We start from the raw sequence: 23,823 nt of genomic DNA on the forward strand, positions 1-23,823 counted from the left end.
GCTGATTTGGGCCTATAAAAGCTGGACCCATTTTCAGGGTGAATTTGGAGACCTCACCTATGAGTGGATGTACCATGTGAGATTTTCCCAGTTGCTGGGAAGGGTTCTCCAGGTCCTCGCTGCAGAGCAGGGCTCCCCAGCGACTGCGAACTCTGGATGATGGTGGAGTATTCAGGCAATTGGTGATGTATCTTTCTCAGTCATTATCCTGTCTCTCATGTAGCAATTATTAGGTGCATTACCTTGCTTCTTTTTGCTTGTTGCTAAAGCCAAATGTGTAGTTTTATTGAATGCATTATTTTACTTTTGTGTTGCCTTAATATTCATAGTCACATAAGACCATGCTTTCCATTGGTGTCTGTGTCCTTTAAATCGCCCCCATCAACTGGCAGAACACACTTCAAAAGTAATGCTTTTGAAGTGCATTTAAAAATACAAAACACACGGATTTTCTTCCGATGACACAGTCAGTGACACAAGACGATGTCACAAAGTCTCAAAAGAACGTGTAAAATTAGTTAAAGTTCAAGTGGTTCTCTTAACATATCCAGTGATACCAGTCTTTTATCGCTTCACATTAAGCATCGAGTTAAGTTCTGCAGTTTCTGAAATTTGCTCATGAAGATTGACTATTTCCACTTTTTTAATTGGAAAATAAAGCAGTAATGTGAGCTGTGATGGTGTGTGGGTATATCTGTACTAATGAGATAGGGAAGATAAATGTAGGCACTGGAAAATGAGAGAAAGTCAGTGGATATGTGAAAAGCTAAAGTAGAAGAGCACATTGATGGGAAAGGCAGCTATATTATGGTATGCAGCTATATTGTACCTCCAAAATCAAGTTACCTATATAGACATTATGGGGATTTTTGGCAGCATCATTTTTGTTGGGTTTTAGTATCATAAGTGAAGCTTCAGTGCCAATCTTTCCCACTGAGGTTTGGATTAATTTATATAGACACTTAGGAGAAGCTTTTAGAACCTATTAGAGGATCAGCATCCTTTAAGCGACTCTCCAGACTAAATGTGTCAGAGATTGGACATTTTTTAGGTAAAAGAGAGTAATTAGTTTGATTGAAAGTACCAGGACAGCAGCTTTAAAGAAGCATGGGAGAGATATGGAGCAACATACAGGTAACTGTCCAGACTTGCTTGGGTAAATAATAACCATATAAGTTAAAATGAAGGAAATATATGAAAGCATCAACAAATTATGGTATCTTTTTGAATAAACAGAGTATAAGCTGTAGCATTTAATGTTTTTCTCATCTCTGATGTTGTTTTTATAACTATGGGATACCACAGGTTCCAAGGTGGTAATATGTGAGTTTATGAGATTTCTTATTAAGGCGAAAGAAAATGAAAATCAACCATGTTTGCATATGAAGTGTCCAGTAACATCTTTATGTTGGCACAGTTGAACCAGTTGACTTTTGCATGTTTTTCAGTTTCATGTTACCCTATTGTCACTAGTTGGAGGTGGCTAACACATCTATATAGTGCTGGACATGTAGGAAATTTGCTCAAGCTGTATTGCTTTGTTCCGTATAATACACAGAGGCAATAATGGAAATGGAAGTAGTTCTTAGAAGTCAGATGAAATACCTGGTGTAGACTTGTGCATTGAATTTTAGTGTAGGACTTAGGAAAAGCTGTAGAAATGAAAATCTTGATGTTCAAGATGAACATTACTGAACCTGAAGAAAGTGCAATGCTGATTTATGCAATCTGTGCCTTTCTAGTCAAACTAGTAAAACTTAAGCTGTATTGATAGCTGGACACTGAAAGGGGTCCTCAGTTTTGGAAAAAAAAAATAGCCTATATGAGACGCTCGATAGATGTCTCTTTAGAAGAGGAATCTGCTCTTAGAGAGAAGAGGAGAGGGACCCAAAAAGAACAGGAAGAACAGGACAGGGTACAGCAGGAGGTTTTTTTAGGGAACTCAAAGAATCACAGAATACTTGAGGTTGGAAGAGACTTCTGGACATGGCCTGATCCAAATTCATCTGCTTAGAGCAAGGCCTGTTAGAGCAGTCAGTAATGTGTTCAGTCAGGTTTGGAATGGCTCTGAGAATGGTGATTTAACCTCTCTTGACAATTTCTCTGCTGTTCAACCACCCCACAGAAAATAAATAACTCCATCCCCTGTTTTTAAGTTGAATTTCTTGTATTTTAATTCGTGCCCACTGGCTGTTGTCCCATCCCTGAATGCTGTTAGGGACAGTCTGCCTTCAGCCTTTTAACCCTTCAAGTATTTACACACACTGATAAGATCCTCCTGATCATTCTCCTTTCCAGACTTAACAATCCCAGCGTTCTCAGCCTCTTCTCAATCAGTTTGTCTCCATAGCCCTTTGCAGGTGTCACATCACTACATCTGTGACACTCTTGATTTAGGGAGCCTAGAATTAGAATGAAAGAGAAGGATCACCTTCCTCATGCTGCTAGTGATGCTTTTTCCTAATCTAGGATGCTGGCAACCCTTTTATTTGTTGTTACTGTGAGGAAGCATTGCTAGTTCATGTACAACAGCACCAGTATCTTCTGCAGAGTTGTTTTCTGTCCAGCTGCCCCCCAGCCTTTACTGGTGCATGGGTTTGTTATTCCCCACATACAGAATTTCGCACTTCCCCTTGTGGAATTTTTGTTCCATCAGTATGTTTGCTGAGGGTGAGCTGGGTCCAGGTCATAAATGGGGAAGTTAAACAAGGTCTTGAACTTACTGGTCAAGTCTGTACCCCTGGGCTACAGCACTAGTGCTGGCTTCTAACTGGACAGTGCACTTCTGATCCCAGCCCTGGGGACCTTGCCGTTCCTCTAGGCTTGCAGTCTGTCTCCTAGTCCTGCCTGGCCCCAGTTTCATCCCCTTCTGTGAGGATGTTGTAGGACATGGTGTTGTCCCAACTACCAAGTCATCTTCTCAAGGAAAGCTCTGGTCTGTCAGACATTATTTCCCTTTTATAAAGCCATGCTGACTAATACAAATCACTTTCTTGTCCACATTGTTTGGAAATGGCTTCTACAAGAATTTTCTCCCTGACCTCCCTGAGGTTGAGATGACACAGGTCAGTTTGTAGTTTCTTGGATCATCCTTCTTGCTCTTTCAAAGAAAGGAGTGTAATTTGTTTTTTCCAGTACCAGGAATGTGGAGAGTCACAAGAATTGGACTTTTTCACTTTAATGTGGCACAGAGTGGGCTTCACTATTTTTCTGTAAGGCATAGAATGAACAGGAAAAGAAATTTCAGTTTTTCAGCTTCTCTCTAGATGCTTAGTACTTGTGGAAAATTATCCTCCTTGTGAAAAAAAACCCATTTGTGCTTACATAGATAGTGGTACTCAGTTACTGATCTTCCTTCTACACAAAACAAGCAGTTCTGTGGTCTGGCTCATCACTTAGGCCTCAGGGAGACAATCTGTTACCCTGTTTGATGACACAAATATGTTGTGCTTTATGGCACTTTTTTTTTACCTACAGCATTCATCATTCATATTAAATAGACATATACTCTAAATGTAATCTTAATATATTTGACTAAAAATACAGTGATTTTTACTTAGACCAGAGCACAGCAGGTAAAACTTCCTAGTAGTTTTCTAGAAGCAATTTTCTAGCCTTGATTTTGCACCGAAGAAGGGAAAAAGCACACCTGTCCTACTGATGGAGAGTGAGAAACTTTGGGATTTCCTTTTTATTATTTTATAAAGGAAAATATTCTGAAAAAGAATCTCCTCTGAAACTGTCAAAATGGACTAAAAGGTGGCAGTCTAGAAACAAAGTGGCCAAGCAAGGTCACACATGAAAATACTCAGGTCCGTATGCAGGGAATTCAAGAAGGAGAACAGAAGTAATACAAAAAGAGTGAACACCAAGAAGAGTCAGTGGATGTGAGAGAGACCAGTGGAGGTTTTCCTCAGGGCCAAAATACTTAGCAGAGAGAACAGGAAAAAAGGCAATCTTCATTAGTGGTTTAATTGTTTTAATTTGGAGGATACTTTGGAAATCAATCCGCTGAATGTTCTCACAGACTGCACTTGACTTGTGAAATGAGCTTGGATCAAGGAAGCTGAGTTGCTTTTGGATGAAACTAAACTGGAAGCTGTGGTCCTGCTGCTGTGGGATCCCAGCAGAGCGGTTCCAAACTAAAACTCCCAAGAACATATCCCATGTGGGTTTGAGGTCTGCAGACCTTCCTGCCTGGCCCCACTCCTGTTGCACTGCACTGCTTGTGGGTGTGGGCACAGCAAATCCTTATGGGGCAGTTCAGAGACCATCACTACAAAAGGCTGCCCCTTCGTGAAAGGAGCTGTAGCAAAAAACAGACAAGCTGGCTACAGTCATTCTGAAAGGTGTGGGCACAGTTTTTAGAAAGATTACAATACAGGAGGTGAAAATGGGTCTGTAAGAAAATAGGAATCTGTTTTGGCAAGTAATTCCCACAGTGAAGCTTAGAAGCCATGTGACAGTGCAATTAGCTGGTACAAGCTGAAGGGTAATAGTCTTAAATACAGCTTTTGTCATTCTTTTTATTTTAATTTTCTCTGTGTACTATATGAACAAATTTTGAAAATGAAGAAGCAATGGAAGTATTCAAGAAGAAGCAAACAAAAAACACCCACCTAAACTGAGAATAAGTGAAGCATTTATATGGATTGTTATTAATAAAAGTTGCAGGGAAATACACATCCTTAGGTGTTAAAGGAGTAGCTGAAAAACTGAGGAGAATCCTTCCAAAGGAGTTCGCTTGGAAACTCTTCTCAGTCTTTAAATTGAAAACCATCTGAAATGAATGTATAAGCATACACTGAAAAAATAATTGCACTTCTAAGAATTAAACCATGTAACAAAATAAATCTTACCATATACACTGCTTGGTTTGTTTATTTTAACTGCTGGATTTTTCCTGTAGTTTTAGTGAAGCTGTTTGATTTGCGGTACGAAGTTCTGACAGAAATAAGCAAACCTGACTGTGAGCAATCTCTTACCAAATTATTGCCAGTATCAAGAGGAATAAAATTACTAAGGAATGCATCTTTTTGTAATTTTGTATTTAATATGTTTTAATTTCCTTGAGAGGTTTCAGCTGCAGTATGGCAGGAGATGTGAAAGACTGACATGTTAAGGATGCAAGGCATTATGCACATTTGTGCCCTACTGAAATAGCATGTGTTTGTGTAAAGCCTCAGAGCCACTCACTTTGTTGTCAATTGTATCTGCAACATGAATATCTATTAAGATGCCTTTATTATAACTTGTATTTTGCTCCTAGTTGAGTGTAGTGAACATTTCTTCAAGACATTGAACAGCTTGGGTTAACACTCATGTTCCCTGTTCTGGAGGGTTTGGACAGGATGACCCCCAGAGGCCCTTTTCCAGCCCAAATTATTGAGGTTTTTTCCCTATGAAAATAAGTAATAATAAAAGGAAGACATTGAAAGCTATTCCTAGAAGTGTGTTCTTGTTTTAAGATATTCTTGTATGCTCTTGTGGTAACCCATTTTCATTTACGTTATTTTTCAGATTGTTCTTAGATTGTGTTTTGCTTAAATCCACAACATAGGGAAGAGTAAAAATACATGGAAAATGGTCTGAGAGGTAAAGATATAAATGTAGCTTGGCACTTGTTTAGACTGTTTTCAGAAATCTGCAAGATTTAAACCAAGCACACTTTTCTCATCCTCAGTGAAAATTTTCATAAGATTATAGACTTCAAACTCCATGCCTATTCTGTGTATTTTACCTCCTCGTCCTTAATTCTCTGAGCACTTCATAACAGGCAAAATTTTGGGTTTTCCCTGGTGTCTTTTCATATTTTTTGAGTTTTGTTCATGTGTTTCATGTTTTTAATCCACGAATGCCTTTGTTTTAAATACATAAGTATTAATTTGTGCTTTTTCTGACTGCTTCTAGTAACTTCTTGGATTGCAGAAAAACTGTTGAAACTGCAAAAAGATGGCTAAAAGGAAGCTGATTTGTATTACCTCTTACAGCAGTCATGAGTTAATGGATTATAAGTAAGAAAATTGCCTAAAGTGGGGGAAATAACATAAAATTTTGACTTAATGTTTTTCCTCTGAGTGATCACATTAAGATTATTTCATTGCCCTAATCAAAAATTAATTGAGTAACATGAATAAGTAGCTTATAGCTTGTGGATTTATGTGACTATCCTCACTACTGTGTCATGCAGCTAAAGCAGTGATAAGCAGAAGCCTCCAGATAAATTCATTCCTTCCCTTTCCCATAGCAACAGGCAGGAAGGAACTTCAGTTAAACTTCTTCAGAAGATTCATTTGTATGCTGTCATTATAAGGTCTAAAATAACCTGTTGAGAACAGCACCATGAATATTTGACTAAGATGCTCAAACTTGGGATTTTTGCTTTGTAGGAGCCTTTCTGCCTTTGAGCCAACTGAAGCTAAACATGGCTATAGGGCTAAATAAGCTTTTACAGGGCAGATGGAACAAAACATTATTGTTTTGGCTAACTGTTTTGTTAACTACTTCGTACTGCTTCTCTTCAGTGTTTCATTAGGCTCAAAATTGTCTTTTCTGATAAAATACAAGTTGATTTGGGAAACCTGATCTCTGAATTACAAAACAGATCTGTGTATTTCCACAGGCAGGGTGGGATGTTACTTGGGTGAGTCACAACCAAGGCTGCATGCTGTAGGATATTGTGTTTATCAAGCAGTTTATAGAAAGCACTAAATGTTCTCAGATACCTGATCAGGTTAATGTCAGGGCAGTTTAACAGTGAGTGCTTGGAAGTGTCTGGCCACACTGTGTGCTTTTCCTGGGACAAAATTCTCTTCCAAGATTACCACTGAAAAAAATATTGTTTATACTTTCTAGGTACTTTCGTTATAGAAACATCAAAATATAACAGTTTTTAAAAAGTGAAATATAAAATGTTTTATTGCCTGATAGGGAAATAAATGCTGTTGATTACTTTGCTTCAGTCAGTCGTCTTCTCTGAGGAAGGATATCCCTGAAGTTACAGCACAGAATATTTCTTTAAGCTCTGTTTCCTCACAAGTCTGTGTACGACGTGGTTCACAGTGCAAGAAAGCAGAAGAATTAAGAGGGGAAGCTGTGGTTAAGTTCTACAAAATATGAGAGTTCTGATTACTAGAACTTGATGCCTTTTTTCTTAGAGATCTCTAACAATCTGAAGTCCTAGTAACAGGAATATTTAAGGTTAGAGGGACTTTGGAGATCCTAAGAGGGTACTTCCCTATGGAAGAAGAGTATTCCTCATTCTGAGATGCTGGTTCACTATATAGTCAAATCATTCCCAATTCTAGGACCTTCACCTTTGCAGGGCATGAAGTTTCTGCTCACAATACTGTGAAATACCTGGTGGGTTTTAGATTGTGAGTTTGTGTTTTTAAAGTTGAACTTCATTTAAACCATTCGGTAAGAAATGTGATGGTCACAGCAGAGCAATGGAGTGGGTTAACCATGGCTGGCTGCCAGGTGCTCACTCTGTCTCCTCAACCAAATATGATTAGATGTGTTTGATAAGTAAAACTTGTGTGCTTACACCTTTAGAGGTGTCCAATGAGAAAAGGCAGCCAGCTGTGAACTAAAACTCTCGACCTTTCAGAAAAGGGGGCCTAGGGAAGAGTTTTGCCCATCATGAACTAGATAAAAGACCACAGACCCCTATAAATGAGCTTTTACTTTGTGTGTTGCCAGCCCATGGTAACACCTGGGAACTCTCAGCTATAAAGGAATAGGCTTGAATATTTGGTTTCTTGAACGAAAAGCCATTTGTCTTGCTTTGCATGTAACAAGGTAACTACTTACCTTCCGCTCCACAGATTGTAACTTTGTTCTGGTTGTGAACTCCCACTGGGAAATTTTCCTGAAACCTCATCACAGAAGCATTAGAATGAAACAGTTCTGAGTCAGTACAGTATTGTGTTAAAACTATGTGATTACCAAAGATTTTTTGCGAAGAATTTTAAAGGCTAAAATTAATTTCTAAAAGCAGTGGTTTGTAAAACACAGGAGTTAATCCAGTTAATGTCTAGTTAATACGGGTAAATCCAGTAATTCAAAAATCTGTTTGAGTTTGTGGTAGTTACTTATAGCTATTCCAGTTTCACTGCCTTCTCCTCTGTCATCTTAATACTAGTTTAATTCTCTGTACTGGGGGCTGCCACGCATTCCAAGTTTCATGGATGTTTTCCAATGGCAGCTTTTAGAACCAGCCATTTTTAATATTGCTCTATTTCAAAGATTACAACAGTGAACCAGTTTTAGCTTAGTGGTTTGCATATATGAATTGTTGTTCTCTTTGAAATGGATTGTACCATGAGAAGGAAATGGCTGAAATAAAAATAGACCATCTCTTTGTTTTCACAAATGGTTTTAATTATCCTGTGCAGCTCTCTGCAGTAGCTGCTCTTGCCAGGCTTTTGGAAATGAAGCAAAAGGCATATGATGTTCATGTACATTTTTCTTTTTTTTTCCCCTCTTTGAGCATTTCTTAAAAATTAGTAAAAGCTAACATCCCCCTAGTTAGGAAGAAAATCCATTGGGAAGTTGTCTGAGTTGGTGGCAATGCCAGTTTTATCCCTTTTGTCCTGCCTGCCACAGTTTTAGTCAGTTTTAGCTTGTTGTTAGGGAATTTCTGATGTGCTACTGAAAGTGTGAAAAACTATGAAATTACGCTTGTCTTTCTTGGACTTTTTTATATTGCAGTTCTTTTTCTTTACATGTGTGTAGAAAAAAAGTCATGTGAACTATTTCTGCTGAGGTGCAGGTTTTACAAGCAGGCTTCTTGTTGCAGAGGAATGCTAATGACTGAATTCTCTATAATTTTGCTGTAAGTCTCCAGTTCGGGAGGCCTGAAGACAGTTTAATTTGGACTGCAAGCAGTGTTGGAAGCATTTTTCTCCTCAGGCTGAAGTTGATAGACCAGTTTTTCTAACCTGTGTGATTTGCACAAGGAGCACTACCTGATGATCCCAGGTATTCAGGGAAAAGTTAAAGTGAGCATCACTGGGTGGCTGGCTACAACGTTTCCAGAACTATTCTGCCTTTCATTGGGCAGTGTATTTACTTTGTTAGGCAGAGTGAATGTTTTTCAATACTTGGAACTTAAAAACTTCAGATTCAGAAGAGTTTTCCATGCTCAGTTGTCTTTTGAAGTGATAGAAACAACAAGGAATCAGCACTGAGGATTACTGTTGCAAACATAATTGTTTCTAGAAAAGGTGTTTAAGGTTGATAGTATGTAAGGTCTTGGTCTTTGCTGCTGTAATTTAAGATCTGTTTGTGACAATCATTTTTTGATTCCCTTGTTGGATATCAATATAGTATCACTCATTATCATTTCATTGAGTGCATTGAGGTCTGAGGGAGTTAGTAAAACAAAACTCAGTATGAGACTTTACAGGGTGAAGAGTCTCGTTCTCTTTACCATGGAGAATGTGGCATTTATCATTAAAATCTTACATTACTTATTTTTGGCCTCTCACACATTTCATTAAATCATCCTCTCTGTTGTGTACTCTCAAACACCAGAACATTTCCATGTGTTCAGGTGGGATAGCCAATGTCTCTTTTATGCTTTGCTGAGGATGGAACTAGTGGTATCTGTCACTGTTTATTGTGCCTCAGGTTCCTGTTGGTGACAACAAACTACTTCACATACAGATATTTTATATCCTCTGGGAGCCAAGAGTTGTTTTTTGCTAGTCCTTTGCTTCAGAATCTGGCTTACTTCAGCTTCCATAAATCTTTGGTGAAGGCTAATGCTGCTCTTTTTTTTTCCTTATTTGGAATATCCATCTCTTTAAAGCTACAGTATGTTTTCCTGTTGGGCTGACAGGAAACAGAATGACATATGTGATGTGACATAACCCTGTTGGCACTCTCCTCTTTGAAGCACAGGCTGTTTTGCTGGTCAGGCATCTGTGCTGGAGTCTTATCAGAGTGAAGGCATCCTGGCCTTGACACAAACACTCCTCAGTTTTATTCCTTTGTTATCAATGAAAGCCCTTTAAACTCTTGTTTAGCTAATTAATGCATGTTTGCATCCCTACTTTGTTCATCTGGATTTAGCATCTTCATTCTTTACATCGTTACATCCTCTACAAGGTATGTTTGCTCATAGAAGTAAAAGATTCAATAGATAAGTTCAGAATGGTGGGTCTAGAGAACAGATTAAGATAATCTCACTTTTAGAATTAGACCTGTTGGTTTAGAGAAGATGTGACTTCTGACTCTTGATATACCACTGTCCTTGGAAAGGGTGCAGAAATTATCATCTGTAAGGAGATGTAACAAGAAAATGATTCCTGTGTTGAGCCAGGAGTACAGTAAATCATATATATTGCATACATGGATCAGATATGAAAAAAACACAAAATATGCCATTTTAAAACAGGATAGCAGATGAAGCTTCTACTTCAGCATCAAGGATTTCTTGTTAGTAAGTCTACTGTAGGGCCAGGACAGAAGTTGGGCACCTCTTTTCATTTGTTTTGTGGTTTATATATCTTGCTTGTCCCTCCTTGCAGTCTCTGAAGGTCATGTCACTTGGTTTGCTTCCCAAACCAATTGAATTGTATTCCCCACCAATATATTTTTAGCCTGTGTGTTGAATTGGCTCCAGTCTTATCTTTCAGTTGGGATCTCTGTTGTTGCTTTCAGAGCATCTGTGTGGATGTTGGCTCGTACCTGGATAACCTGAGCATGGAGGCAGCAGGGAGCTGTGCCTGTGCTGGCTCTAATGGCAGGGGAGACAGGACCACACAACTCAGTAATCCAACCCACAGCCTGTTTTCAGACCTAGCATGTATTTCACATTTGTTCAAAAAACAATTCAGGCATTTTAAATTCCAGCAGTTATATTCTGGCACAGACTGCTTGGATTTTCCAGACTTTTTGGTGAATGGAGGTAGTGCTGCTCACAAAGTAATGGCCAAAGGGAGCCAAGCTGCATTCTGTGTAAACCTCTCTGATCCATTCTTTATATAAATATCCCTTGATGTAGACCTCATAGCTGCTTCCCTTTCCAATGTGTACTCAACACATATAATCTGTGTCTATTCTTTTCTCTCTGGTTGATTACTCAGCAGTTTCTTCCATTCTGTCCTTTGACTTGTTTGAGCAAACCTGACCACGTCCTTAAAACTTACTTTAGGGGGAAAAAAGTGTAAACCACTAAAGCCAGCTTTGTCATACCACATTTCACTTTAAAGATGAAACTTGAACACTTAAAGTAACTGCAAATTTGCTAAGCAAGTAAATTGCCAAACTCCCTGTCTCTGCCTGGCCTCACTGTATAGTTATAGCTAACATTAAAAAGAAAAACCTTTTCCACAGTATGCATGCCTTCTGGTAAAAGAGAGGCTTCAGTGTTTGGGGAGAAGGAGAGGAAGCATTTCCATAATTTCTCACGCACAAAAAAGTGCATGTATTCATCACATATCTGTTGATAAAGGGGACATATTACATTTTACATGCAGTTTTTAAACAAAATTCTGTATATTTTATGGTTTTTTTCAAAAGTCTGTATTCCTGTTACATAGTGAGGTTCTCAAAACCATTTTTAAAATTACTGGGTATGTTGAAAGAATATTTTTCATTATGCAGGTTTGTTTGTCCATTACTGAAATGGCCAATGCACTTTGAATAGGAACACCTGCAAAGAGCAGTTTAACCTATTCTTAAAATTGATTACTAAATATAAGACCTAAAGCAGCCAACCATTTGGAATTATTTCAGTATCTTTTAAGGAGTATATGTCAACATATTTCCAAAGCCATGCGTGTTAATACAGTCACAGGGTTTCATTCTCACCTTACTGTCTTCTGTTCTTTGAAATAAATACAAAACAAAATTGCCTTCTTCATTAAGCTGGTTCCTTACCAGATAAATTCCAGTGCTGAATAGAGTCACCCAGGATAAATTGGTATGACACTGAAGGTCTCTCAAGCTGTTGATAGCACTTTTTTTCTCTATATACTCCCTGATTTTGTGGGTTGGGGAGCTCCTCCCCAGCTCCTCCCTTCCTTTACTTCAACCAAAAAGCACTAAAAAGGATGGGGAGAAAAGCAGCTTTCTCATGATTTCTTAGAAATATAACTGAGGATCTTCCTTTGCTCTCTTCCTTTTTCCCAGTGTAGCATTTGGACTTCACTCTCCTCCTTCTTCCACACTCCTTGCCCTGTAAACTGTGGTGGCAATTTTTTGTCTTGGATGAAAATGCCCCAGCAGCGCTGGGTCAGGCCAAAGGGGATGCACTGCAGGTGGGATTCAGAGAAGAGGACCAAAAGGATGTGTGGTCCAAGTTTCCTGTTGCAAGGCAGGTTTGTTTTAAGCAGTGTTTGTTTGAACCTGCCTGAGTACCAGCAATGGTGCGTGCAATTAGGAAGCTGAGTATAATTTATTGAATAATTTACTTATTAAGGTAGTATGTTATAGAACCAAACCTCCCTTGGAGCAAGTATGCAGCCACTGAGGAAATTCAAACAACCATTTCAATGGTTTATTTTTAATGGCAAGAAGATATTCTTTCTGTGTTCTATCTTTTTATATGCCAAATAATTTGTCTTGTTCATGTCTGACAAAATCATACTTACCTGATCATGCTCTAGACATCCATTATACTGCACCAGTCATTGTGTCACAGCTCTCAAATCTTTCACCTAACCTTCCTAAATTTCAGATTCTGACAGTTTCTTGGAAGTTATTTGCAGCATCTTAGAGAAAAATGGCAATAGGAGTTTACTATAATTTAAAACAAAACCAGAACAACAAACTAAAACACCAATTGACCTAAAAACCTCTAAACCCAACCCAAACCACACAAAATCCCTAAATATCCATGAAGATGTTTGATTTTCTACTGCAGAAAAAAACCTGAACATGCGTTCTCAGCTTTGAAATGACACTTTCAACTTGTGAAAGTGCTTGTAGCATTACATTGAATTTATAAAGACATTTGCCTTTCACATTCCTAAGTACCATTTCAATTATAATAAAGCTAGAAGGAAGTACTTTAACAGTGATTGAGGAGGGTTTTTTTTTTACTTTGTGATTAGGCTTACAGGTAGCCCTAGGCTGATTCTGAGTTGAAATCGACTGCAGTTTTTAACAGAGTAGTTTTTTACGCACAAACAAATTTTTTTTGGTGTATTTGTTATGTAAAAGGAGTAAAATGTTAAAAATTAAGTGTAAATAGACAGTAGCTGAGTATTTGTGACTGATGGTGTTACTGCCTTTTACACTCTCTTTTGCTTCTTTCTAAGTCTAGCTTGTTAGTCACTACAGGTCTTTCTTTGGCTAATCAGTATACTTTAGCTTAGTTTCCTAACAAAACAAGGTGTACATAATTCCATCTGTTCTCTTCCCATTTTCCTGTGTTTTGCACTGCAGACTTTCTAAATTACTGATCCATTCCAGCTAAAAACTGATGGAGATGGAGAAGTTGATTAAATATCTATGAGTTGTGAAAAATCCAGATAAAGTATATACATGTGTGGTAGGGAAAGGACTTAAATTAGTGCCCAGCTGAGAGAAAAGCTGCAGTGTGTTTTCCAAGATTATTCCTTGCTGGAAGCTTGGCATGGAACCAGCTATTCTGCTTGTGGAGTCTTTCTCAGTGTGCACTTAAGGGGAGTAGAAGAAGCGTTGGAGTCAAGGTATTGGAAAACATGGAAAGAGGTAGGGATTTTGAAGCGCAGGGCAGAGGTAAATTGTTGCTTCCTTCTTCTTCCTCTGGAACTCTGCTTTTCCTGGTTAATTAATGGAGCTTGCCATAAGTGAGCAGCCTCTAGATGTTTGCAAGAGTACAAGAAAATAAGACTCTTCAGTTCTATTGTTCAGAAATAATTAGAAACTTTCTAGGAGCTGAGAGAACTAAACAATGGGTAGTACAGTTTCTTTTTTTAGAAGTTTCGGCAGACAGTGTATTCCTGGAATTTTCTTTAAGCTGGTTGTTGGTGAAGGCTGTGTCTCCCAACACGTGTTTATACATTCACATGTGTTACCTCAGCAGGTGTTTGCAGGACACTCATTTCAGATGTAGTTAAACTGCTAGACTTTCTCTGCATACTCTCAATGAAAATGATCAATATTTCTGAAATCATTTTAATGAGTGTTATAAATGCATATCATATTATTAGCTTTTTGCAAATATTATAATGAATGTTGTATGTATAAGATTAGAAAATTTAGCTGTATTAATATAGTTTCCTTTATTTCTGTTATTGATGAAACTTAGAAAGAGTGGTATAATACATATATGTTAAGCTATGGCATAGTATTAAAACAAAAACTACTTTTGTTTGTATAACCCAAAGACTGAAAAAGATAGCTGGAGACCCCCCTGCCTTCGTAAACTATCTTATCCAGTGACCAGAACTCTGGGGGAGAAATTTATTGCATTTCTGTTATCAGGGAATGTAAATCTCGATGGCGCCAAGAAGACTGATCTATTGGGAAGGGGGCAAGAGAAAACTAAACAGAAGAACACCAAAGATCCTAAGAAGAATGTATGAATATGTATGAGAATTTATGGATATGTAGTAGGATTTTGTTTTTCAGGGACAATCCTTTGTTAGTAAGGTGTGCTCTCTTGGCTGAATGCAGAGACACCCGGCCGTATCTGTATACTTTATTTTTATCTCCTAATTGTCTTATTATTAAACTTTTAAATTCTGTAAGAAAAATATGTGAACCTCATTTTTGACATGAGTGTATTTGCTGGGTTAGAAATGGAAGTTGGCTTTAACATGTGCTTCTGAATGAGTATTGTATGGTGTAAATGCTTAGTGTGGGAGTTCAGTGGAGAGCAATCACCTCCAGGAATCCCAGGTGTATTCTGTGCAGTATTATTTCTCCAGGTGGTAACTGGCAGCTCTTCTGTAAATCCAGACTCCTTCAGACTATCCAATGTGTCTGTGTTGGTCTAGATGTAATCTGATTGCTTTCATACACCATAAAGGATACCCAGGAAGGTTGGTACAACTAGTCAAGGAGCAGAATTAAGAATTGCCCTCTAAATCATTTAAATTTAGGGTACTTTTTAAATACTTACATTAAAATCTTTCTCACTCTAACATGATTTAAATTTGTGTGATTCACACCTGAAATTTAGTAACAGCACTGAACTCTATTGATAACACCAAATACTATCTGAGCAAGTCATTAGTACCTTTCTTGGTGGTGTCACACTTTCAGCAGGGAACACTGGCATCAGCAATATGCAGGATGCAAGAATTACCCATTTCACAACTTCCAAATACCTGTGGGATTATAATTTGCACAGTCACTGTCACAGACGTTTGCTTCAAATCACAGCTTCCATAAAGAAAGTCGCCATATCGAGACCCTGATCTCCTTGTACAAATTCTAGTTTCCCTGGTATGGCTGAACATGTTTGGGGTTAGATAAACTGCTTGTGGTGTTATCAACTGTAAGTTTATAAATGGAGTCTTTTGACTCACAGTACAGATAGCAGCAGCCTAAGCTAACACTTTTCCTTTCCTTGTTGGAAGTGATGTGTGCAGAAAAGTGCTGGTGAGGCATGGGATGTGTGCTTTGCATTAAGATCCCATCTGGTGGCTGCCCAAAGCGGAGCATCAGTGGGGGCTCAGGGCTGATGAGCAGCTCCTTGGCCACAGCAGCTGTGCCCCACAAGAGAGGGGTCACGCAGAGAGGTGCACAAATGGTTTGCAGTAGGTTCTGAGCAGGGAGACAGTGTGGAAGTGGCACAAAGGAGGGAACATGGCATGGCAGGGAGTGATCTGGAAGTTGTATCCAGCAGGCTGTTCATTTTTGCAAGTTCAGCTGGTAAGAGATGCTGAGGTGAAATGTGTTTTTAAAATGAATAGGGGTATCTGGGTATTTCCAGAGTGATGTCTGTGTTTAATGTAATAGTACACAATTTAATTTCTCTGAAGCTCTGTGATGCACATTGTTCACTTTGTCCCCCACAAAACCAAATACTGCAAAGAGGAACCTGTGCTGCCTTGGGCTGGGAGGATCAGATCAGCCTTGGTGTGAGGGTTGGGGTGTGCAAAGAAGGAAAGTTGTGCAGTAACTGAAAGTTGTCTTGCTCCCTTTCAAAAGTGATGTATTTCCTTTTTTATTTAAGTGCTTTGTAGAGTTATGGCCCCTGTCTGTAGACTTGCTCTGACCAGGTAAAAACAAAAAAGATGCAAAAGCAGGTTTCTCTAAATTTCAAATTCCCTTTTCAATTTAATAATTTATTTTCAGTTTTTTTGCTATGCTTGTGGATTGTGCCAAGTAGTACTTGACACAGAAAGATAAACTTCAGGATTTACAACACCAAGACAAGCAGGTGTTTTAGACATAAGAAGTACAGGAAACTTTGGAATTAGGACATGATTCACTAATTGACAGATTGAAGTGACAAGATCAAAAGATCTATTTTGCCTAGAACCTGAATAGTTATAGTTTGTCTAATAAAGACTGAGCCATTTGTAAAGGATTTTCTGTACTTTGGGGAAATGGAAAAGAACTAGACAAACACTAAGTGTGGTGGATTTGTTTGCACTATAATGTAGCCACATGACAAAAAACAGATGAAGTTTTGAGCTTCTGAGTATCGAAATGTTTGCATTCTCTCTTCTTGCAGATTCAAGATCCAGCCCATATTATGGCTGGCAGTGGGTCCAGATCAGGACCAGCCAGTGGGTTGTCCATGAAATCACAGCTTCAGATCACTGGTGAGTCTTCTGAAATTATCTGTCTTTTCTGGTTAGAAATGTGACAGCGTTTTTTCACAATTAAACAGAGTTTACTGTGCTGCATTTCAGGAAGTTTTGCATTGTAAAATGGCCAAGAGAAGTTGTAGTGGTTTAGGTAAGATTGATGTTAGGACATCATTACTCAGCAACAATTTTATTCTGGATTTTTATCTAAAATGCATTTTAAAATTATACATACTTCAAAATATGTAAACTTTGAAATAAAAAAAAAAAAAAGATGGTGCTGTTGGGTGCTGTTAAGTAAATTGTAGAGGCAATCCTCCTGGAAATGTAATAGTGCATTATGATACTGGTTGCACTCACTGAAACTTGGCGTAATATCAATCTGACACTTTTTCCTGATACTGCTATTCATTAAAGTTGACTTACAGCTTCTCCGTTGTTATATGTTTTTATGGCCACCATTGAAATGGATTTTAAAAAGGATAAAAAATGTAATAAAAGTGTTGGTGAGAATATCAATATTATTGAACACCTCTGGATTGTTTGGAAATGGATTTAGATAACAGGCTTTTCTTTTTGTAGTGCCTCACCAACAGAGCAGCTGTTGAAACTTAATTACCAAGGTTTCCTCACTTTTTCTCTCTGGAAATTTAACTGAGGCATCAAAACTGAATGGGAGGCCTGGGGGTGTGTGCAGGTCTCTGTTTAGAAGCATCAAGAGTAAATTTTGCACCCTCACTGTGAAGACCTGTGGGCATATGCAGTAGTTTCAGAAAAGGAATATTGTGAGGATGAAAAAAATTGTCAAAAATGGAAGGGAAAACTTTAGGCTAGGAAGAAGGTTGGATTCCACTAAGTTACACAGGCTGTAGCTGTCCCTCTGAGGTCACAAGTTGGTGTTTCCTCAATAGGTTGTGAGGCTGTAGAGAAATTTTGTCCCTACAGGTTGATATTGGAGAGACATTGGAAGAGGTTTTCACAGAGGTACCTCCTTCACACAGGGATGGAGAGCAGAGCCAAGGATTGAAGTGGTTATTGCTGTTCAGGCCTTTTCCCTGTTAAAGGCCTGAGACTCAGACAAAGACAGTGAAGCTAAATAAATGCCTCAGTGTTTAGAATTTAGACTACTGAGGTATTTGAATTTGAGGTTTGAATTTCTGTAGATGTTCAGCCATGATCTGCAGCAAACTATTGCTGGTGTTGCCTCCCACATGTCCTACCCACAGTGCCACATTCTGCTGCCCTCATTAATTTTAAATTAATTTTCAGGGTGTCTGGGTAAGAACAAACCTTGCAAGTAGGTGCAAATTTGCAGATTTCTGCTGCTCCAAAGCAGGCCTTTGAGATAATTAGAGATGTTGAGGTCTGGGGTACTATACCATAGAAGTACTGGAGACAGGAGGGGAAGGATGGGGAGCTGTTTGTGAAAATTAATGAGTTAAAATCTGTGAGGTGTCTGTAATACACAGAGAAAGAGTTTTCCTTGGGAGCAGTTCAGAGCAGTTTATACTAAGCTACTTCTCTAAATCTCTAAAGGAGCATAGACTATAAAGAGAATCTGGGGAGATTAGCCAGATGGGTCTGAATTAGTCATGTCTTTTTTAAGGATGTAGTAATGCTGTGGTGGGTGACAAACACACAGAAGAGTAGGTTATTTTTTGTTAGAACAGTGAATTCAGGGGCCAGCTGGAAATGACAATATCTTTGTCTTCAGTACTGTTTTGTGAGTTCAGTGTTGCCATTGAATCCAAGAACACCTGTGACTCAAACATCAGGGTAGATGCACATCGTAAAGGAGGCAGCATATGACAGTGGTGTTTGGAGAGATGGGAATGCTGTAGTCAGTAATACTGAATGCTTAGAAAAAAACCCCAAACACCAAAAAACCCCCCAGTCAACACCCAGCACACCCTCTCCCCACCAAAATTAAAGCTCTAGAGCTGCAAGTCCTGTCCAGATTTGTTGTTGCTAGAACAGGAGGTAGTTACTGGAACCCAGGGTTTGGATTCAGCTTTTCAGTAGGTTTACTTAGCTACAGAAAACTTCACAAAAGTCATTTCCTCAGTGATGTTCTGTTCATAAGAACAGGCAATTTTCAACAATGCCTTGATAAGAGGCAGATCACGTTTTGAGCTTTTTAGCAAGCAGTGTAATAAACTCCAAGAATTCTGTTGAATTCTGTTGAATTCTGGAGAATGTTGTAGAGGATGTTTTCTGCTTTCAATACCTAAGCACTTCTGTGGATCTTGTAGTGGTTATGATTATTTAGTATCTGATGTTGCAATAGTACTGTTGCATGTTTTAGGCATTTGTGTGAGCTGTGGCATTGTATAAATGAGCTGGAATGCAAGAGGGTTTTTATCCTTTATTTTCCTTGAGTGTTACCGTCGTGCATCAATGACCTGACACTTGAATACTGAAGCACCTGACTGAAAAATACTACTTGCAATTGAAATATTCCTGAGTAAACTACTGATTTTTCACTTTCTTAACAGTTATTTCGGCAAAACTAAAAGAAAAGAATAAATGGTTTGGACCTAGCCCTTATGTGGAAGTCTCAGTAGATGGACAGTCAAAGAAGACAGAAAAATGCAACAATACAAATAGTCCAAAGTGGAAACAGCATCTTACAGTGTAGGTTTGGTTTTATTTTCCAGTTTATTTGAGCTAAATTAAAGCAATTGACAGTGGGCTTGAAGCTTGTGTTTTTATTTTAAGCAGTGAGTGGAATGTTGTATGAGGTGGTGACGTTTGTATAATTTTTAGAGTAAATATAGTACAGTCTAAAACATATATTTACAAACTATTACACTGCTTGTGCTTATATTTTGTATTATTATGTGTGGCATATCAAAGGAGCTCTTAATTCTGTGAGTAGCAAGGACAGTAAAGTAATTTAATATTAAAACTGATGGTCCTATGTACATTTTTGTTGTCATACTTAAAGTATAGCTGAAAAGTGTAGCTATTCTTTGTGTCCCAGTGGGTGCACCATGCCATAACACAGGTAACAGTAGGCTCTGTCTTGTGCACCTCTAAATTCAAGCACAAATCCACAATTCCCAATTAATTGATGCAAATTGTTAGTACAAAACTAATACCAGATTCAAGATTAATACAGCTGTTGATGTTTCCTTGACCTAATATTTGTGTTGTGAATAAAGAAGATACACTCTACAGAAGTTCCATAAAATTTAGTTTTCTCTTAATGTCACACGGAACTCTGGGATAACGACTGCTCTGTGCTTGCACGTTGGACAGGGACTTTTCACAAGAGTATGCCAGGTGGGATATTAGGAAGAAATTCTTCCCTGGGAGGGTGCTGAGGCCCTGGCAGAGGTTTCCCAGAGAAGCTGTGGCTACCCCATTCCTGGGAGTTTTCAAGGCCAGGCTGGATGGGGATTGGAGCAGGCTGGGATAGTGGGAAGTGGGGTGGAATGAGATGGGCTGTAAGGTCCCTTCAATGCAAATCATTCAGTGATTCTGTGATTTGCTTGCACTTAAATTGTAGATTATTCTTCTTGAAGCACCTGGAACATTGCCCGAGGAAAACATTTTTTGTATCTGTACTTTTACTATAATTCAGATTATTATGAAATTTTAGTTAATACTATTTACTACCTTACTTTGCACTGAGATATATCAAGAAAAATAAAATTTTGTGCTTTATATGCATGTAAGTGTAGAAGAGCAGAATTTTCTTTTACCTTTTAAATCTTGCCTTTTTCTCTTCCATTTTTTAAATGGGAATGTGTGTGGTTTGTGCTGTGCAAATTCACACAATAAGCACAGACACCCCCTGTATATCAACTTCATTGAAAATTACACTAAAACTGCATGGAGCTGCATGAAGTAAATTGGTTTTTAGGAAATATTTTGGCACAACTGCCTATATTCAGATTCAGGATAAAAAGGAAAAGTGTAGTGGCTTCTGCAAACGAGGGCGAGCCCTCTCGGGGTTTTCCGCCGTGGAGATTGTTAGGTGGATTTTCTGAAGGGATTGTCTGACTGTGAAAATCTGGGCTTATCACCCATTATACAGCTGAAATTATCCACTGAGAAAATAAGCAGTCATTTGTACCCATTTCTCACAGTGAAAATAATTTAAAACTATATAGATGTGAGTGTTCCTTATAGAACAAGAATATTAGTATTAAAAATTACTTTGAAATTGCTATTACAGAACTTACTGTGTATTACTGTGGAGTTGCTGGTAGTTTTTCTGTATTTCCGTTAAAATAGTAATAATAAAAAATGTATTCAGTCTATGAACAGCCTTGCAACAGTCTTGATTGACATGACATATTCAGGTGACATGAGAATGCAATAATTGGAAATGGTTTGATGTTACCACCATAATTTCTTTGTTTTTAAGTAGCTTCTAGGGACAGTGGAAGTAGATGACTCAGTTCACCCCCTTCCCTACCAACAAATGCCCTAATAGTGCTCACTTTTTCTTTTCAGAATTGTCACTCCTATAAGTAAATTAAACTTTCGTGTCTGGAGCCATCAAACATTAAAGTCTGATGTCCTTCTGGGAAGTGCTGCTCTGGATATTCACGAGACTTTGAAATCCAACAGTATGAAACGTAAGTCCAAAATGGAGGGTACCTCGGAATGTCACAGAGTTCGTAAGGAATTGTCTGTTAGTGAACATGAATGCTGTGTGCACCTCTGGAAATGGCCCTTATGAGTTCCTTTTGGTGCCTCTGGTTGCTTTTTGAGCTTCCTCCTACTTTTTCAGAGTAATCTTTTTTGGTTATACACAGGCTGCCATGGTGTTCCTGAAAACAAGATGTTTTTCACTTTGCTAGTGTGTGCAAGACTGAGTGAAAGGATAATTAAACAGAAGAGTTTCCTTTTACATAGCTTGAAAAAAACTACAGTTGAGATTGGTGCTAGACAGGAAAGTGTAAAGTTATTTTTTTCTAAATAGTGCTATCAGGGGTATGTTGTGTTATTTCGTTAGTCTTGGAACTAGTTAGGCTTTGGGTAGCATGTGCATCCTGGGAATCTTGAGGAAGAAATATGGAATTTTTCAGACCCATTACAGCACTGATGGGGCTGCAGCACAGAGTTCTGTGCTGTCTTGCTTTGGTCCTGTCTGTTAAAGAAGTGTTGGCTTCCCAACTCTCACACATGGGTGTTGCAGACAGAGAGTGCTGACAGCAGTGAGAGCTGCTCTCCTGAGAGTGTCTGTCCTGCTGAATCTGGGTGAAAATCCCCACGGGTCAGTGCATTTGCTGTCTGACACCAGGCACCTGTTGGAGCTCACAGGGGTTTGTTTCAAACCCTTTCAGCAAGAATGCTTATTTGGAATTCTGTTTCACTGAAAACCCTGAATATACCATTGGTCTGGGGATATGATGGAAAATATTCACATTCTGAATATGAATCTGGATGTCATTAGGTAAATGTGAAGTTTTTTAGTCAGAGGACAGAAATTATATCTGCTCTTAATCAAGAATAAAGTGAATTACACTTCCTAACTCTATATTGAAGGCAGGTGCATTAATTGTTGTAGAAATGTGAGACTCAATCTTTGCTGTAATGATAATCTTTTCTAGGCAGCAACAAGATGATGCTCCACTTTTGCCTTTTTTGTAGAAACATTAATTTTCTAATGATATATGAAAATGCTCAGTTTTACCACACAAAAAGATAAAGGAGAGGCAGAGCTGTAGTTCTGGGGGGGTCCTTGGGGATTTTTCCCCCCTTATTCACTGAGGTCTGCAACAGGCTTCTTGAATAAAGGCCCTTTTTTCTCATGCTGCTTTTGTCCTCTGTTCTTTTCCAGTGGAGCAGGTAGTGGTGACATTGCACCTGGTTGGTGACAGGGAGCCAGCAGAAGTGGTGGGAGATCTGTCAGTCTGTCTGGATGGAATGCAGGTTGACCCCGAGCTCCTGACCAATGGGGAATCTTCAAGTACAAGAAGTGAGTAACTTTCAGTCCAAATTTACATTTTTCTGCTATGCAAAGCCATATTTGGGGAAGCTTTAACACAGTCTTTAAATAATCCAAATGACAGCAGTTTCTGTGACTTTGTTTATAGAGATCATAAGTCTCATGCATTTTTATTTGAGGTGGAGTCGTAGTTCACAGGGCAGACCTTCAGCCTTATTGCAACAAAAGCCAGATCAGCATCTTCGTTTTCTGGACTTTGCAAACTTTTATCTAGCAATCCCAAATGTTAATGAAGGTCTCTAGCTTCCTTGAATTTTAATAACATCATAAACAGAAAAAATAAAAATCTGATTTGATCTCATCATCATCATAGTAATAAGTATTCTGCTTACTAGGAGATGTGGGTTTATATTAATTTTTCTTAAAATAGCTCATCTAAATAAATGTATTCATAGATTTAGTTCCTGTGGGGAGCTGCAGAGAGGGATCCACTTTCTGTTTAGTTGGTCTGTACAGTTTTTTGTACTAAAAACATGAATACATGTAAAATATCTAATTGCAATAAAATAAAAAGGTAATTCTAATTCCCGTGGAGCAGGACAGTGGAGCATTTCTGAAATACTGTACATTGAGAAGTAGAACTAGATAAGAGTTATTTTCCTAGAAAGCAGCAAGAAAGATTGACTGTCTGCAGTAGTGACCAGCTGGACACTTAATTGGCAAGTTCTAGGTTTCTGGGTTGTGGGAGCTGGCTTTTAAAGTTCTAGAGGAAGCTGCTTTGAAATTTCATCTGAGTATCATAGAAAAATTAATTAATATTCAAATTCTGTAACCATTATTTCTTAGAGCTTTTAGTCCATTTTCTTTGCATTTTGTTAAAAGGCTCAATTGCACAGAGTAATTGTGTGAAATGTTATTTGTAAGTAAAAGCCAGATGCTGGGATTTTGTGGGATGTACAGAGCAGGGCTGAGGTGTAGGGATAGAAATATCTAGTGAAAATACCAAATTTTTCTTTTATGCAATATTTGATTTTCATCTGTGCTTTCTTGGATTTCCCAAAGTGAAAAAGGTGGGAAAAGTCATGGAGGTAGCGGAATTGAATACAATTTAAGGTTGGGCTTGACACAGCAAGCCCCAAGTTCAGCAGAGGTTTCCCAGATAATCAGGGGACTGGAGCACATAAGGAAGGAGTTAAATGTAAAAGTAATCTTGCACAT

The 23,823-nt window shown here is 38.4% G+C and overlaps 1 protein-coding gene across 5 annotated transcripts in view; it reads left to right on the forward strand.

Annotated features, from left to right (window-relative positions):
• ITCH (itchy E3 ubiquitin protein ligase) overlaps positions 1-23,823 on the forward strand; it is a 58,876-nt gene that overhangs the window by 9,738 nt on the left and 25,315 nt on the right. For 4 of the 5 annotated variants that reach the window (XM_058850448.1, XM_058850449.1, XM_058850451.1 and 1 more), the window contains 4 exons: positions 16,625-16,715; positions 19,196-19,334; positions 21,165-21,289; positions 22,498-22,635. In XM_058850448.1, the coding sequence (XP_058706431.1) occupies positions 16,646-16,715; positions 19,196-19,334; positions 21,165-21,289; positions 22,498-22,635 (472 nt within the window). In that variant the 5' untranslated portion in view covers positions 16,625-16,645. The remainder of the gene's footprint in view (positions 1-16,624; positions 16,716-19,195; positions 19,335-21,164; positions 21,290-22,497; positions 22,636-23,823) is intronic. The other variant, XM_058850452.1, reaches the window with a different exon arrangement.

Source organism: Poecile atricapillus, chromosome 15, assembly GCF_030490865.1.
Source record: "Poecile atricapillus isolate bPoeAtr1 chromosome 15, bPoeAtr1.hap1, whole genome shotgun sequence".
In the NCBI taxonomy this organism is placed as follows: Eukaryota; Metazoa; Chordata; class Aves; order Passeriformes; family Paridae; genus Poecile; species Poecile atricapillus.